Source organism: Sturnira hondurensis, unplaced genomic scaffold (genome assembly GCF_014824575.4).
Source record: "Sturnira hondurensis isolate 20B ecotype Veracruz unplaced genomic scaffold, ASM1482457v3 Scaffold0022566, whole genome shotgun sequence".
Taxonomy (NCBI): domain Eukaryota; kingdom Metazoa; phylum Chordata; class Mammalia; order Chiroptera; family Phyllostomidae; genus Sturnira; species Sturnira hondurensis.
In genome coordinates this window covers 3700189-3717725 of record NW_028095197.1, presented here as the reverse complement: position 1 = coordinate 3717725, position 17537 = coordinate 3700189, and the positions used below count along the sequence as shown (strand labels likewise).

The 17537-nt window shown below is 39.8% G+C and overlaps 1 protein-coding gene across 6 annotated transcripts in view; it reads left to right on the top strand.

Moving 5' to 3' along the window:
- TUT7 (terminal uridylyl transferase 7) overlaps positions 1-17144 on the top strand; it is a 55200-nt gene extending 38056 nt beyond the window's left edge. For 4 of the 6 annotated variants that reach the window (XM_037036133.1, XM_037036130.1, XM_037036132.1 and 1 more), the window contains exons 23-29: positions 251-298; positions 378-463; positions 1735-1850; positions 3294-3619; positions 5633-5709; positions 6074-6137; positions 16128-17144. In XM_037036133.1, coding sequence (XP_036892028.1) covers positions 251-298; positions 378-463; positions 1735-1850; positions 3294-3619; positions 5633-5709; positions 6074-6137; positions 16128-16195 — 785 coding nt within the window. In that variant the 3' untranslated portion in view covers positions 16196-17144. Of the gene's footprint in view, positions 1-250; positions 299-377; positions 464-1734; positions 1851-3293; positions 3620-5632; positions 5710-6073; positions 6138-16127 lie in introns of those variants that run through there. The other 2 variants (XM_037036134.1, XM_037036135.1) reach the window with 2 other exon arrangements.
- The last annotated feature ends 393 nt before the right edge of the window (positions 17145-17537 follow it).

Below are 17537 nucleotides of genomic sequence, written 5' to 3'. Positions count from 1 at the left end.
GAAGGATTTTATAAGGATTCAAATATAAAGCAACACCCTCTTTTCTGGTGGACACTTTTGAGAAAAATATAGGGCTTATCTTTGGGACTCTACATTACTTAGCTGTATAACAAGTTTGAAACTCATTAAAAAGGCAGTCATGTAATACCTTTATTAATGATAAATTGTGTAACACTTTCTTGTTATATAGACCACTTACTGTATGAATAATGGCATTTTCTATTTGATTGTCTTATTTTTTTTAACTTAGATCCCTTTGATTTGAATCATAATCTTGGAGCTGGATTGTCAAGGAAAAGTAAGTTAACTTTGTTTGTAAAGATTAGCGTGATCTCCTTTTAATTCATCTAATTGAGCCCTTATTCTTTTTTTCTTAGTGACAAATTTTATAATGAAAGCATTTATCAATGGTAGAAAAGTATTTGGTATTCCAGTCAAAGGATTTCCAAAGGACTCAAAAATGGTAAGTGTCTGTTGGAAATACCAAATAAAAGTTCTGCAAGCCCCAATTTGTACCGTTACTTGAGTTATAACTCGAATGCTCTGGTAGTCTGGTGAGTCTAGCCAAGCTGAACAATTGCAGCACAAATTTCTAAAATCCTTTTTAAAAACATCCCTGTTTTAAAACAATTCATCAGGACAGGCCTCTGCCAAGCCCAGTTTACACATTTCTTAGGACATCTTCCATTCTCATATGAAGTCTAGATTTTTCCTTTTATTGATTTATTACTCTGCTCACAAAGAGTAATAAATAAACCCCTGGATGGGGCAGTGCTGCCTGCACTAGAGAACGGTCTGTGCTCGTGTAATCTGATACTCAGATTTCTGACAAACCGCACTCGTTAAAAACAAAATGGCATTATAAACATGGATTTCAGTGAGGGAAAAGGGGGTTGGGGCTAGAGGGTTTTGTGTTTAGAATAGAGGGGTTTTTTTCTTGCCTTAATTTTCTGAATAAAGGCACTTTTAATGAACTCTTTGGTGTATAACCATATTCAGCATTTGATCATATCTGTACATCTGGTTTTTGCTAGATGTTGCTGTGCAAATCTTTGAGTGCCCTTGAAACGTGTTCAGACTTGTTACCTGTGGGGTTTGTTAAATGCATGTTCTGACTGAGGACGTCTGGGGTGGGGCCCAGGCTGTTGCAGTTCTCACAAGCTCCCAGGTGATTCTGATTCTGCTGGCCTCCACCTTCATCTTAGTGGCAAAGAGGCTGGAGTCCGGACCATTGTCTTTCTTTTCTTCTGATATTTTCCTCCAGAAACCCCAACACAGCGAAGCTGTAGCACATAGCTGCTTTCTTTTTCTCTGTAATCCGTCTAATGCAAATCCTATTCCTCAGTTCATTAGGCTTCAGCCTTTTTGTTCTTTGAGAAAAACGAAGCCTTTGTATTTGCCTCAGCTCCCCCCAACCCCAGGGGCAGCTGACTCCTGGGGGTGCGTAATGCTCTTATTTAGAGGTGTGCTGGGAGAAAAAGCCACCTTTATGGTTTAGGATATGACAGTTCTGCACAATGAAAAGGAATAAACAAAAATGGAGTTTAGGGGAAACTGTCCTGAATTAGACATCATAATGGGTTTAGATTTTTTAATTAAACAGTATAAATAATAGTTATTAAAATAATGATATGTCGGTGCTGAGATACAAGGTCCCTGATGGCTGTCAGATTCATTTTTGTGTTTTGATCTCATATTAATAATTCATATTTGTGTATATTTATGTTTTGCTAGGAGTACTTTTTTGATCCAGATGTGCTAACTGAAGGAGAGCTGGCCCCAAATGATAGATGTTGCCGAATTTGTGGGAAAATCGGACACTTTATGAAAGACTGCCCTATGAGGAGACGGTGAGTAAATGTTCATGAGCAGTGATTTAGTTTCTATGTGCTTAATGTACCGGTTTTTAAGTGAGGTTCTATTGTAACAGAAGACAAACTCGTAGGAAATTTGGCAGTTTTCAGATGAATTTAAGACTTTTTACAATGAAAATAAAATGATGTAAAATATGGCTTTAAGCGCAGATTAACCCAGGTGTACAGATGACAATCTCCCAGGCGTGGTCGCTTTTCCTGATTGTGGTTGTGGCCTTAATCATTATTCAGTCATTTGGTCATTGACCTCTCCTGTCAGGATGGAAGAGTAAAGAGAAAACTAAAATTCTTCTCCTTTACAGCAGTGAGAAGTTGGGAATCATTTCAGTCAATGAAAAGTAAAATGGGTTACTTCAGGGTGTCAACTGCACTTCTAAAGTACAACAGTCAAGCCATACCATGTTGGGATTGGGGCTCACTGACAGTTTACGAGACTGTGGGACCCTTCACTTGTAGTGACGTACTCAGTTTGGTGGCCATGCTTTCTTCCATGTGATGTTTGCAGGGGGCAGGGACACTTGGTTTGGGTTGCTTGCTTGGAACATACTACTTACTGTGTGGTGTGGAGGTGGCGTTTTTAATTGCACAATAATACGGTCATTTATAAACAGGTTGTCATCTGGCCCTGGCGAGGTGGTTCGGTTGTTTGGAGCATCATCTTGTACACCAGAAAGGTTGTGGGTTTGATTCCCAGTCTGGACCCATACTTAGGTTACAGGTTCGATCCTCAGTTTGGGTGTGTGCAGGGAGGCAGCGATCGGTGTTTCTCTCTCCCTCTTCCTCTCTCTCTAAAATCAATCAAAACATATCCTTGGGTAAGGATTAAAAATACTATAATAAACCAATAGGTAAATTCTTCCTCATTTTTTAAAAATAAGGCTGTTATTTAGTACTTTTTGGGGGGTTTGGTTTTTTTTTTTTTTACTCAAATAAGAGTCACTGATCATACAGGGCAAGGTAGAAATAATTTTAATATTTTAAGAACCTCAGGCTCCTTATGACCATCACTTCCTTGTGAACCTATGTCCTTCTAGTTCCTTTTCTAAGCACGAACATGAATGTATTTAAAGAGTCACATGTCAGATTTCCAGTGCCTAGTAAAGAATGCTAAGTGGGCTAGAAAGGATAAGGTAGGTTTCATTACATCAATATCACAGTAGGTATTAAACCAAAGAGTTCCACTAATTGCAAAAATTGGTTTTACAGCACTGGAAAAATTGTGAAACTAAAGAAGAAAAACACCTCTGAAGCCCTGTGGTTGCTTCCTAATAGAGGAGAGAGATTTAAGTTTCTTAACCTCTTGTTTTGCCCTCTGATACCTTCTATTTCTGGTTATTTCCTGAACCTGGAGTTATCTTATTTTGTTAAGTTTCCATTTGCATTTCTCCTACCAGTATTAACATCTTCTTTCTTCTACAGAGTGAGGCGGCGGCGAGATCAGGAAGATACCCCAAACCAAAGACACCCTGAGAACAAAGAGAAAAGACTCAAAGAGGACCGAGAACTTCCAAACAAGCACCCAGAGAGGGAGGTGTCAGCAAAAGAGGAAAAGCCCATGCAGTGCACCCCTCAGAAGGCCAAGCCGGTCAAGGCCGCCGTCGATCTGGGGAGAGAGAGGACGCTCAGGCCGCCCGTGGAAAAGTGGAAGAGACCGGATGACAGAGACTCAAGAGAAAAACGTTGTTTTATTTGTGGACGAGAGGGGCACATTAAAAAAGAGTGCCCGCAGTTCAAAGGCTCTCCAGGTATGGGCGCTGGTCACGCTTTGATGCTTATGGTCCCAACTCAAGGGAAACCTCTTTCTTAGAGCTCTTTACTATTTCAGTTATAGTTATCTCTTTAACAAAGCAAGGACTCAAAACGATTTTGTCTTTAAGAAGCTAAAGTTCTCCCCACCTCAAATTTTGATATTTTATAAATCTTAAACACTTATTCCTAGTTTCGCTTAGAGGCTTATGAAAGTCATTTGGTTAACTTTTTAAATAAGATCATCAATGAAATGAAAAGTGCCTAAAGTAGTTAACAGTGGTTCTAACTGCAGAGGAGAATTATGGAGGATTTTATCTTTGGATTTATCATTTAAACGTTTTTCTGCAGTGAGCATGATTATTCTTTTGTTGAGGAAAAGTGTATTATCAGTCAGTGGTTCAAAATCCTAGCCATGCCCCTTTAAGACATTGGACCTGAATTAACCCATTGTATTAAATGGGTCAAATGTCCATCGAGGGTGCCTTTTTAACAGACTATTAAGAGTATGGATGCCTTGTATAAGAAGTTATGATTTATAAGCAATTTATACATTCTCATTTTTTTCAGAACAAATCTGTGAATGTGGATGAAATATGATTAGCTTAGAAAAGAAACTGTGAAACATAATTTTTTTTATTAAAATAGTAACTCCGTTTTTGTCCTCAGGGGTGTGTGTTTGTGGACAGCATACAGAAAGTGAGCCTGCTGACAGTTTCCTTAAAATGTTCACTCGAGTGTCTATTGTTGCTGCAACACTGACACCTCTTCCCCCATTTCATCATACCAGCGATGTGTCTCTTTCTGTTTAAGGCAGGAGATTTTAGACCTGTGCTTTTTTCCCCCCAAAAGAAGCTTTATATGCAAAGAACTATGATTTTAAATTAGTAATTTATTTTAAAATCGGACTTAAAGAACTCAGACAAATTCAAATTCAAGTGTTTGCCCTGATGTGGGACATATGCCAGAATAAAAGTTTTCTTTATGATTGTAAGAGGAAATGTACTTAAGCAAAATTAAAATAATAGCAGTAGCTAACATACATTAAGTGCTTAATGTAGGTCAGGCACTATTTTAACTACTTTACATGGGTAATTTCATCTAATTTTCACCATCAGATTGGTGTTACTGATATCCCCAGTTTACAGATGAGGAAACTAAACAGTATAGATAAGAGGTAATAGAGTTTTACCAAAATTATTTTTGTCGGCTACCCTTCTGGGGAACTCAAGGTCTGCGTGACTAACAGCTTGAAGCACGTTGTCGTTGGGTTCCTCCTCAGTTCAGCAGAGTGATGAAGGGATGCCCCCAAAGACCCCAGCGTCCAGGGACCTCCTCCTCCCAGCGAGGAGCTGGTTTGAACTCGTCTCCTAGTGAAGCTCTCAGAATAGGTAGACGAGTGATTCTGGCTGGTTGGAGCAGCGGCAAATTAAAGGGAGGAGGGTACCCTGGGGCAGTCATGGGTGTAACCCAACCAAAGGGGAAGTGCTTGGGTCTGGGTTCCTTCAGAATGCAGTGTTTACACATTAAATCACGCAGCTGTCATTGTAAAAATAAAGTGAGAGGAATGGGGCTGCAGTGTGGTGCATTTCCTCTAGTAGCAAAAATAATGAGCTGCTTCTTCCTGTCTGAAAATTATGCTGCTCCCTCTCGTTTCTTCAAATACATTGTTATTTTGTCCACACAGTATACTGAGTGGAGCTTCTGTTGTAGCAACAGAAAACCTTACTGTTTTCCCGTGAACCAAGAGGTCACCGGTTCAGTTCCCAGTCTGGGCACGTGCCTGTGTTGTGGGTTTGTTCCCAGTAAGGGTGCATGCAGAAAGCAACGTGATTGATACTTCTCTCCCTCTCTTTCTTCCTCCCTTCCCCATCTCTAAAAATGAAAATTTAATAAAAATGTTTAAAAGATCAAACTTCAAAAAAAAAAGAAAATCTTTCTGTAAAAGTTTGAAAACAGGGTTACTGCTTTCAATTTAAGGTAGGAACAAAAAGTGCTGATTTCTTTCTTAGGTATGTTTAAATCAGATTGTGTATTTGGATTCCCCTCTTCACCTAGCCCTTTGAGACCAACTGACACGTTTTTTCAGGTAAACATAGCTCAGACCTGAGCAAGAAGGCCTCTGTCATCTGTCCGTTCAGCAAACACGTGCTGGGTGCCAGCAGCTCTGTGCCAGGTCCGGGAGGTGCTGGGCAGGCCCAGGCCCCGACTCCCTCCTTCTGGCTGACCCCCGCTCCCCCACTCTGCCCTAACAGTGTGGTGAGGGGCTTGCTGTGCCCGGGACGGCAGGGCGTGCTTTAAGGATCCCTGCATACCTGTCTTGCTTGCCAGTTAGCTTGCAGTTCAGCTGCCTACATGCCTGATTTCAGCTCTCCTTGGCTATGGTTACGGTTTTAAAGCTGTTTTGGGTGCTATTCCTTTCGTTTTGTAAACCAGTGTATTTCGTTTTTTAGGCAGTGCTTTTACATGAAGACAAAAAGAAACAAAAAACAACTATATTTTTGAGTCCCCAGTCAGGTATGTGGTTTAAAAACAACAACAAATGTGTGCTATTTTATTTACTGCATAGTTACCACATGCCTTTTGAGACGTTTCTTTTGAATAGGTGGTTTTCACAGGGACTGGACATCAGAATCACTTGGGGACTGTTTGACAGCGCTGTCGCCCTGTCCCCACTTCGTTTCCTGATTCAGGTTCTTCCAGGGGTAGGCTCGGGCCTGTGTGTGTTTTAAATGTTAGCGGTGATTCTCATACCGTCCCTAAGTGGGCACCGCAGGCCTCACTTGGTGCCCCTCTGTGCTTTTTGTTTCTGCTTTGAAAGCGCCACTGCGTTGTCAGCAGTGAGTCTCCTTGTGGAGATTGTTCACTGCACCAAAGTAAGGAAAGAAAGTGGTTGTGGCCTGACCGCCTCTCTCTCTCTTCACAAATATCTACGCCCACCCGCCCACCCTCTCTCCGCGAGGCGTGCGCCTAAACAGCGGATGCAGCGCTGAACCGGCACAGCCCGGCTCTCACTTACTCCACGTTCTCATTAGGAGAGAGACGTAAATGTTTCATGTGGTGACAGGTGCTTAGGGGTATAAAACGGGAAAAAGGACAGAGAATGTTAGAGAGAGAGGCAGCCTCTCTGATGAAGGAACATTTAAATTTAAGCAAAGAATCAAATAAAGGGGCAAGTCGAGGGGAAATTGGAATTACGCTCGCAGAGCAGAACGAAGGACAGCTTCTGCCCTTCAGCAGCACTGAGTGGAACGAGCAGGCAAGGGTGATGGCAGGTGAGGTCAGCGCAGGTGGGTCTGGGTCGGGTGCCACCTACTGACAAGTGAGGGCTTCTCTGTCTGTTGAAGGTGGCACCAGTATGATTTTTGATGGGTTGGGTGACAGAGTATGACAGAAAGTGAATCAGGGATGACACTGATATTTGGCCAGAGCAACTAGAAGAATGGAGGCCGGATTTTCTACTCTGGGGAACACTCAAGAAGAGCAGATCGAGGGGAGAAAGAGCATTTAGTTTCAGACGTTGAAGTCTGAGAAACCTGCAGGGTATCTGGATAGAGGTGCCAAGTAGCCAGTGTGGTATACCAGCCTGGTCTTGAGAGCGAGGTCCAGGCTGGAGATGGAAATTGGAGCAGCGTCAGTGTCGACAGTGCCTAAAGGTGTGGGTCTGCCTGAGATCACCTAGAAAGTAAATGCGGATGGAAAAGGGGAAAGCGTTAGAGACCTGGGCGGCAAAGGAAGGAGACAGAGAACTGGTCGGTGAGGGAGCAGAAGCAGCAAGGGAGCTCTGTCCCGGGGTCCAGGTGGAGAAAGGGCCTCAGAGGGGATGGACCACTTGTTTGAATTGCTGCTCAGAGACCTGCTGCAGACAGAGAATTAAGCATGGGCTTTGGCAATGCAGAAGCCACTGGTGACTTTGGAAGGAGCCATTTCCTTGGAGTGGGTGGGAGAAAAACCTGATGAGAGGGAGTTCTGGTGAGGAATGCTGGCAGAGGAGTTATAGGCAGTGAACCGTAACTTCACCTACGGTGCAGAGGGCCAGGTCCCTGGGTCTGTGGGCAGATACTAAACAGGAGGGGAAGCTGGGAAGCTCTGAAGGCCTTTTTCTGGTGGCTCAAAAGTGCTTTTGAGTACTGAAACCAAAGGGAGGAAATTGGGGCTGGAAAGAAAAATTAAGTAACTTTAACGTACCAACTTTGAAAAATTAAGTAACTTTAATATACTAACTTTTTAAAGCTTTTTTGGTAAGAAGGGAGGAAACTGTGAACTTGATGCAAACATTCTGAGTCTGGCCTGCAGACATCCTTAGTAACTTTGCTTAGAGGTGATCGTCGGCCTGTCTCTCTCTCACCACTCCCCTTTCCTTTCTCTTCTCCCTCATCTGATTCAAAAGCACAGGGCTAAAGGAGGGAAGTTACATCAGCCGGTGTAGTCTTTTGAACTTGATTGTATAATTTATGAGAAAAGTTAAGTTTTTGACATTTTAAAACTTCAGTAATATAATCTGACACTTTTGTATGCAATGTTAAACAACCCACATCTTTTATGCTCAGCTTTTACGTATCATATTATTGCTAAGGTGCAAACAGTTGTTTGCCTTTAGATTGGAGAGATGCCTGTGTTAGTTATGTGCAGACTATGAGGAGTCTCAACAGTCTCTCCCAGCATGTGTCAGAAATAGTACTCCCAGACCCTCAGCAGCCTCCTCCGCCCTGTAGGGAAGAGAGTCCCTCCCTCCCTGCTCCCCCAGCCCAGTGACAGGCACCGCGGTTGCCACTGGGAGAGCTAAGGGCTGTTTGCCTGTTTCTACTTGGGCTGCTGTTAACAAGAGAGAAATAAATGGAATTACTAAGCTATTTAAGTATTTCCACTTCTGTTATTGCCAGGGTCAGTTATCTCAAATAAGACGAAATCATCTAAAAAGAAATAGGCATTTATTTTTATGATCTGTGAACTTTATAGTTAGTGGGGTTTTTTTTTAATGATTGGAGGAAATATTTGAAATGGCATCAGATCTTCCTACAATCAAAATTTTCAGAGGCATGGGGATTGAGATTTGTACACAGAGTTAAGGCCAGATAATTCAAAGAGAAACAGAAATCTTCAAAGAATTGCCACCCTTACCCAAAAGAGGAATGGTGTGCAGGGAAGGTAAAGACTCCCGAGGCTCAGTGAGAAAATTCCAGGGCAGCCATTTCCTGGGAAGGCTTTATCGTTGTTCTTATGCGTGGACTCCAAAACCAGAGCAGTGCTGCTGGGGAACCCCCAGACCCGACAGACAGAGGTGAAGTGAGAATGGGGCCTGTAGTGGGATGATTCGACTGACCATGAGAGCAGCTGGGAAAGTTGGATAAGGAGGTTGACAGGCTGCCCCTGGAAGCAACTCTCCACAGATGAGAAAACCTATGGGAAACAGACTCCAGCACAGCATATGGGATCGTTTCCCAGATGTCCTCTGAGACTTGGAGGGCCACATGGTTAGCATATGTAAACAAGCCAAAAGAGTGGTTATTATAAGCTTCACCCTTGAACAGACATTTCCAGAACATATTACACACAAAAAATACTGATTCTCCCCTAATTTAGATGTCGTTTTACAAAGAACAAAGTGTTTAAGAATATCAGCTCTGTAGTCAAATTGCATGGTATAATTTCTAACTCCATAATCTTCAAACATCTACTTAGCCTCCACTTGCCTCAGTTTCCTCATCTGTTCTAAGGGGATAATAATAGTAATACCTGACTTATAGGGGTGTTGAGAAATCCATGTAAAAGCACTTACCCGCATAGAGCAGAGGTTTGGAGCGGGTGGCGCTCATTGATGATTCTGCAGGGATGGGCCATCGTTGCTCCTGCTAAAGGTTTTGCACATCTTGAAAGTGGAATTTTATTACCGTTTTTTAAGTGCTGGAGGAATACAGATGTTAGAGCTAGAAATGGCACTGACAGTAAATTCAAATTTCTCCAATTATCTTTTAAGTAAGAAACTGACATTTGTACATGTTTAAGCAACTATAAAATTTTAAGTTTACTACAGAAAAAAATTACTACAATACCAGGGGGGAAAAGTTATATGTGGTTAAAATCTATTGTTTCCAATAAGTTAAAACTCTTCAAGTATAGGACAGCTGTTAAGACTGTCAAATTTATCCACAGTAATGTCACCCATATTGTCTGCGTTGTACATGTGAAATGTCCCTACTGTAAGTAGTAGTCAGTTTCCCCACAACTCTTCCTTCCGACCGTACTCTGCTCCTTCCACATTTGCTGTATTAACCTTAGGCGAGAGTTCAGCGTCTCCGAGCTCTAGGTGTCTCCTCTACAAAATTGCAGTAGCCTCATCTATCTCGCTGGGTGCTGAGAAGATGCATCCAGGTGGTGGTAAGCACTCAGCCAAGTTCCCTTTCCTCTCCTAGTATCTGCCTCCATTCCTTTCTACTCAGCAAGTACTTGGAGTTCTTAACTCATAAACAAGTTAATAGAAAATTTCATGAGTTTGTTTGCTCTGCACTCTTACCTCCCCCTCTTCACATACACATGGCTGACACAATGCGTTAGATGTTCAGTAAATCGTCTTCATTAGTGGTATACTCATTTTGAAGGCTAAATGTGGAATGGTTAAGGTCATGAGCTTTTAGAGTCAGACCTACTGGAGTTCGAAATCCAGCCCAGACATTTACTGGCTGCATCACCTCAGCAGGTTTCAAACCTCCCTGTGCCTCAGTTTCCTTATCAGTTAATCGGGGCTAACACCTCACAGGGCACTGTGGAGTAATTTTGTATATGTGAAGCCCATAGCACAGCATCTGGCACATACCACTCAGTAGATTCCCACCACGCTTGCTGCTGTAGTTAACAGGAAGGCAGCTTTGCTGTAACTTATCTGACTGATAGGAAATATCTAAAGGAAGTTCTTAATAGATCGAGAATGTGGAGATTAAACAGTCATGGTTATAAACTGACTTAATGCATAAGTTAATTATACTGGCTTAAATAAAACAACTTATTCAGTATGAGAATCTCAAGAAACATTTTTTATCCTTAATCCTGTCCCATTTTTGTAAAGAAGATTGTGTGTTTCTGAAGAAACTACATGTCTCTTCATTCATTCCATTTTAATCCCATGGTTTGAAACCTTAAAAAGTAAAGATGCTATAAAGAGATGCATGGGTATCTTTTCCCTCTCATGATGATGTACATGTACACGTTTTTTTTCTTGACCAAAATGTTAAAACCTTTTTAAAAAAAAAACTGTTTATGGTAGTAAATTTAAAATAATAGAAGTATATTTTTAAAAATAGTGTGGGGGCTCTTATTGTTTGTGAATACAGAACATCCTTTTTGTACCAGGTATTCTTGACATTTCAACATATGATTTATTATTTTATTTAATCATTCCTGATTAAGGGACTATTTCCAAATACATAATCAGTGGTTTCAAAACTTTTTTGCTTATATACTCTTCCACAAAATATTGGAAGTGTGTATTTCTTTGTATATTTTTAAGTTGACATCTAGGTTTTTCATCATAGTTGCAAAGCTTATCATTTCTGGAGGGAGGAATATAAATATTGGCATTATAAAATACAATTCTAAATCAGCCTTAAATATATCAAATGAAATATAAGTATTGCAGAAATGTTATTTCATTTTTCTCCTTGAATACCATCATTGACTTCCACAGAATTTCATCTTAAGATGATATATTTTATCATATATTTCAAGCATTTTATTAGTCAACCTATCATTCTCATCTGCAACAAAAATATGTAAATTGCAATTTTAAGCTTTTATTAAGTTTCAAAGTATAAAAGTATAAGTTGTTTTTACAACTATTAGAACAATATAATTGATCAAAGCAAATGTTACACATTTGTATTTAAAATTACTTTTTAAGTTTACATACTAAAAATGCCTGTCGTTTAATGAAACAAATGGGATTTTCCCCAGTGCATCTGTGTGTCTTTAGACCAATACTACTTCCTGCAGGAGTGAAAACAGCATTCCTTATCATTGCTGTTTCTAACTTTTTTTGTTTTATGGTAGGGATCTATGTAGTTTTTATGATAGCAAATTAAAGGTAGAAATTCTTTAACAGTTTGGGAATAGAGGATTTATTACAACATTGACTCTTAATTATTTTTCGTTCATTAAATGACCAAAAGTCACATAGGATTGTATCATCAGAAATTACTCATGATGATTATCAGCTATCAGTGTAATTTTACAAAAGCTAAAAATCGGGGTTTTTATTAGCGGCATTCACGTTTATCGCAGACCGTCATTTTGCCGCCTTTCCTCTCCAGGTGTTTTCATTCCAGAGCAGTCAGGGTACCACGTTAAGGTTTGGCTGGTTGGGAGGTGTGCCTGTCGTTTACATTACAGCGATCTCACCCTGGGAAATGGGCAAATACAGTAGAATTATGAAAGGAGAGTTGGAGAGGAAAATTGGTGTGATTCCTAGGAATCAGCCCAAAGCCTTGGCCTTGAAGGCACTCTCAAAGAATTCAGATAGAAATTGAGAGGCCGCAGTCAACTCACTTAAAACCCCTTTCTCGCTTTTCTTGTTAAGTCAGCTCAGGAATACATGTACCCAAATTTGAAGATCACTGTGTATATACAGCACTAGAAAGAATATTTACATATTTCACTAGGTATATATACTCAGGATAAATTCCTAGTCAGAATGAAGGGTTAAAGAGTATGCACATTTCAACAGCGGCACCAATAATGCCAGTTTGTCGTTGTTGACAATGCCACAGGGTCATTCACAACCTGTTTCCCGTACCCTCACTTCACTGGCATAGACTATTTTTTTGTCAGTCTGCTTGAATTTCTGTTATTACCATGGAACTCTCATCATTTTTTACAGGTTTTCATTTGTATTTCTTCGTGTTATATCTTTTCATTAGAGTAGCCATCTTTGTTTTTAGTTTTTTCTATAGAAATTCGTTCATGCTTTGTCAACTGTGTTACAGCGTCCTTCACCACCTCCATCCCAGTTTATTTTTTCAATGTCATTTATAATTTGTTTTGCCATACAGGCATTTGTTTGCTTGTTCGTTTCTTTTAGTAGTTTTATCTCAAACAAACTTCTGGGTAGTTTCAAGTTATACTTACACAGTTTTATGAATTTCATGTTCTTTCCCCAGATTACATAAAAGTTTTTACATACTTTATTTCTGTTCTGAAGTTTCTTTAAGTATGCTGAGATTCATTTTTATATATAAGGTGTTACATGATTAGGTAATACAGTAAATAAGATTATTGAAAAGAATGGCTTGTTAACATTTTTGGGAACATAAAAAGATACAACAACTACCCATCTACTAGTGAATTGGCATTTTTCCCATATTCTCTTTTCAGTCGTTTTGATAAAAGATTAAAATAGTGGAAGTGCCCTTTCGCTGCCCCTCAGGCCCATTCTGTTCTCATGTTCCTCTGCATCACAGAAGCGTGTACTCCTATGAGCTCAGGTGCCCTTCAGTTCTTCATTAAATGACAGCATTCTGTATAAAATTAACTGCAACCTGCTTCTCATATCTATTATTAACAGTGATTTTAAACTTTTATACTTGTTCTTGTGTGTAGATTTCGGATATTTTTTATAGTATTCATCATATGAATGCAGAGTATTGTATATGGATCCATTATCCAGTAAATGAACATTTAGACTGCACCTGACTTTTTGCTGTTATAAAGTGTTCTGGCGAACATTCTTGTGTGAGTGCCCTTGAGAGATTCTATAGGGTTTGTGTGCCCCGAAGTCAAGTTGTTAGGTCAGAGAATAGTGGTATTTTCAGTTTAGTTTGATGCTGGCAAATGACCCTGTAATTGGCTGAAACAGTTGCCACTCCCACCAGCATGGTTGATTTTTGCATAACTGATGAGTGAAAAGTACTTCAGTGTTGTTCTAATGTGTATTTTCTTGACTCTGGGGAAGCTAAGCTCCTCTTCATATATTTACTGGCCAGTTGGAGTTCCTCTTCTGTGAATTTCATGTTCAGATCATTTGCTCATTTTCCTGTTGCATCATGGATCCCTTACTAATTTGTAAGGGGCCGTCATTGCTTCTGAATGCTGCTCCATTATTATATACATTCCAGGTGTCTTCCTCCCCTGTATTTTCTCATTTTGAGATAATCAAATGTTTGATTTTCTGTGAGTACTTTTTGGGTTTTTTATGGTCATGTGGTTTATTATTTTCAAGTCATCTTTAAGAAATTCTTCCCTAATCTGTGGTCATAAAGATTTCCATCTATATATATTTTTAAAGAGTTTAATCCATTCATTTTTAAAGAGGGGAAAGGAGGGAGAAAGAGAGGGAGAGAAACATCAATGTGTGGTTGCCTCTCAAGCGCCCCCTACTGGGGACCTGGCCTACAACCCAGGCATGTGCCCTGACTGGGAATTGAACCGGTGGTCCATGCACTGAGCCACATCAGCCAGGGCTATGTTTTCTTTAATATCTTTAAAACTTTGTTTTTCCTATTTAGATATTTAGTACATCTGGATTATGTGTAAAGTATGAAGTAGTGATCCAGTTTTTTCCCCTCATGTGAAAAGCCTATCCTCAATACTTTGTGTAGTTCAGAATATTGAACATGTGTGCTTGTAGACTGGTAGGCACTCTGAGGCATAAATACCGCAGTAGAGTGCTTTGTTTTTTCCCCGACCGGTGACACTCATGTCGCACTGTGAGTTGACTATCTGTCAGGGGTGTCGAACCTTTTGGCCACTCTGAGCCCCACTGGAAGAAGAGTTGCCTTGGGAAGAAAAGGCAACTTGGGAAGAAAAGTTTGATTTTGAGAGCATAGTTTTTATTTGCATACTTAATATGCTTGCTTTAGAAAATTGAGACAGTATAGTTAAGTGAGATGAAATAAAGACCATTTATACTTATTCCATTCTGAAGCATTAACTACTATTTCGATTTTAGAGGTAAAGTTTTTCCATCTTTCTACATCAGTATAATAATAATTTAGCATTTATTGAGTACTTTCTGTGTGCCAGGTACTATTTTATTTGCTTTATGTGTATTTTTATAATCTTCACTATAATTCCAAGGGTATAGGTATTAGTGCCCTGATTTTACAGATAAGGAAAATAAGGCACCAAATACAGGGGTGGTCAAGAGTAGTTTTACAGTTGGAATACAAGTAAATAATACAATAAATAATAATATAAGAATAAACTGCTTTTGCATAATCACAACTGTAACCGTACTTTTGCCCACCCTTGTATATATAATTGGTGGGTTTTTTTCCATGAGAACGTTTGTTTTTAATTTTTTTTAAAGATTTTGTTTATTTTTTAGAGAGAGGGGAAAGGAGAGAAAGAGAGGGAGAGAAACATCAATGTGTGGTTGCCTGTCATGTGGCCCCTACTGGGGACCTGGCCTGCAGCCCAGGCATGTGCCCTGACTGGGAATCGAACCAACAACCCTCTGGTTCATAGCCTGCACTCAATCTACTGAGCTATACCAGCCAGGGCTAATTTTTATTTTTTTTTATGAAAATACTATTTATATGGGTTTATAACCTGCTTTTTTCATATTATTAATTATGCTGTGCATAACTAGTATTGTGTTCATAATATACTTAATCAAATCACAAGTTTTGGACATACATACACTATTATAAGGTATATGTGAATACTTGTTTAGCAAAATTTCTACCTACTTTGTCCTTCTGATCCTCCTTTAAACAATTTGTTGATCAGAAATTGATGTCTTGTTTTAATTTCCACTTTTGATTACCTATTGATATTGAAAATTTTTATCTACTCATGCTATTTTTTCTCTTATATAGTGCTTGTATCTGTTGTTCATCTTTATTGGTTTTTAAGTTCTCTTCTTGCTAAGCATAGCAAGCCTTTCTCATAAGTAAACCATGTAGTGGTGTGCTTAGAAAACTCTTCCCCACCCCACGATTATATAAATATTCACTACTTCTTATACTTTGACTCCCTAATATTTAATTCTGTAGTTCATTCGAAATTGAGTGGGGAGCAAGGGTATGATGTGAGGAAGGAAGCTAACTTCTTCCCAAACCCCCAAATTCCTTACTTGACACAATACCAGTTAATGAAAAAAGTCCTTACTTTCTACTATTGATTTGAAATGGAACCTCTTATACATAATCACTTAAACATTTCTCAGTTTTCTTGTTTCATCAATCTATTTTGTTTAAACTCCAGAACAAAAAGTATTAACTGATCTGTATGTGGTTTTAATTAGTAATCCTTACTTCTAAAACTATTAAAATGATGTCACTCGAGCATCTTGTCTACATTTAAAAAGCCTTTTGACTAGGCTTATGTGTAATAGGTCATGTTCCATACACTGTGTACTTTTTTCTATCTAGCCTAATTACTCAATTCAAAACAAGTGACCAATTCCAGTGGGAAAAGTTCCTGTGAGTAATTAACAATAAGAAGTGATGTTATGGATTTTGCGGTGAAGTGAGGCTTATTTTGTTTATGTTGGGTTTTGTTCTCCCCCTCCTCCAGGTAGCCTTTCCAGTAAATACATGACTCAGGGAAAAGCCGTGGCGAAGAGGACTCAGCAGGAATCATGAGGGAAGGGAGACGCAGCACTCGGAAAGGCCACTCCGGCGTCCTGATCACTTGGGAAATTAGGTTCATTTCACAGGACACAGCAGCATAGATCAAGCTTCAACTTAACATTGAAGGGAAATGTCAGATTTGTTTTTTAATGAATGAAATTCTTAATAAGGAAAAAAAATTTTAATGTAGTCTTACCTACCACAAATCCTCATAGACTTAAGGATTTTAATTGGAAGCCATGATGTTATGTATTTGAGCCAGGTTTAAAAAATGGTGGTAACTATGGGCCAGTATTCAGTGAATACAATTTCGTGGTTTTTAATTCTTTTCGATTTCACACTAAAATGGTGTGTTGATAGACCCCAGGTAAATTAATCCTTTCTTTCCTATACATCTCCCCCCCTTTTTTTGTTTTCAAGAGGGGATGTTATATTTATTGTTTACTGAATCCTCATGGGAAAGTGTGTCAAATATGTGTGAACTGCTACTACTGTATGTACGATTTACAAGCCTTGTTTTATTGGTATTTGTAGAAGTGATAACACGAACATGATTGCCCGTTTATGTGAGTCTTCCATGGATGAGCAGTGTCAATGAGGGGATTGGGGTTTTTCCCTCTCTAATTTTAATGAAGTTGACATATCACTATTATGCTCATAAAAATGAAGTGAGGAAAACAAGTAGTCCTGTTTGCTGCTAAAAAACCTTTTCAATGGAAAAATAAATAAAAGCGCTTTTTACTTTTTACGATACTCAGAAAGTAGGGTGGAGAACTTCAAACACTCCCTGGAGATTAAAGAGGCGGACTCTGCCGATCGCAAGCTTGGTCGGCGCCGTTTCGGGTCTGACTGGAGCCCCTGTGGAACTGCTGTGGAACTTCACAAGCCCTGCGGGAGTAGTACATGGTCAGAACTCTGCTACGGTTTGATTCTGAAATAAAAACCAAATTTCTACCTGTCATTTTATCCACATCCCTTTCTAGCGAGAGGCCTGAATTTGGTGAGGAAACCAGGTCAAGGAGTAAGGGCTGCCCAGATCCACTGCTCTCCATCTCGTGCTCCCTTGCCTGTGCGCATGGGACCTGGTGTTCATTGACACCCACTGGGTGGCCAGCGCTGGGAGTGCACAAACAGTCACCGACTTGGGGGCACAAATACGTTGGAGAGAGGGGCACGAGGGTGCTTGCTGGGCAAGCATTTCCAGATAGAAGAGAACTCCAAAAGTGCCCACCCAAGGCCCTTTATACACACACTGAAGAAGATGCTCCCGCTAAAGACCAATCAGGTAAAAGTTAACTTTAGAATTGGAAGCTGTTGTGGAAAGAATCAGGGATCACCGCTTACTGGGTTTGAA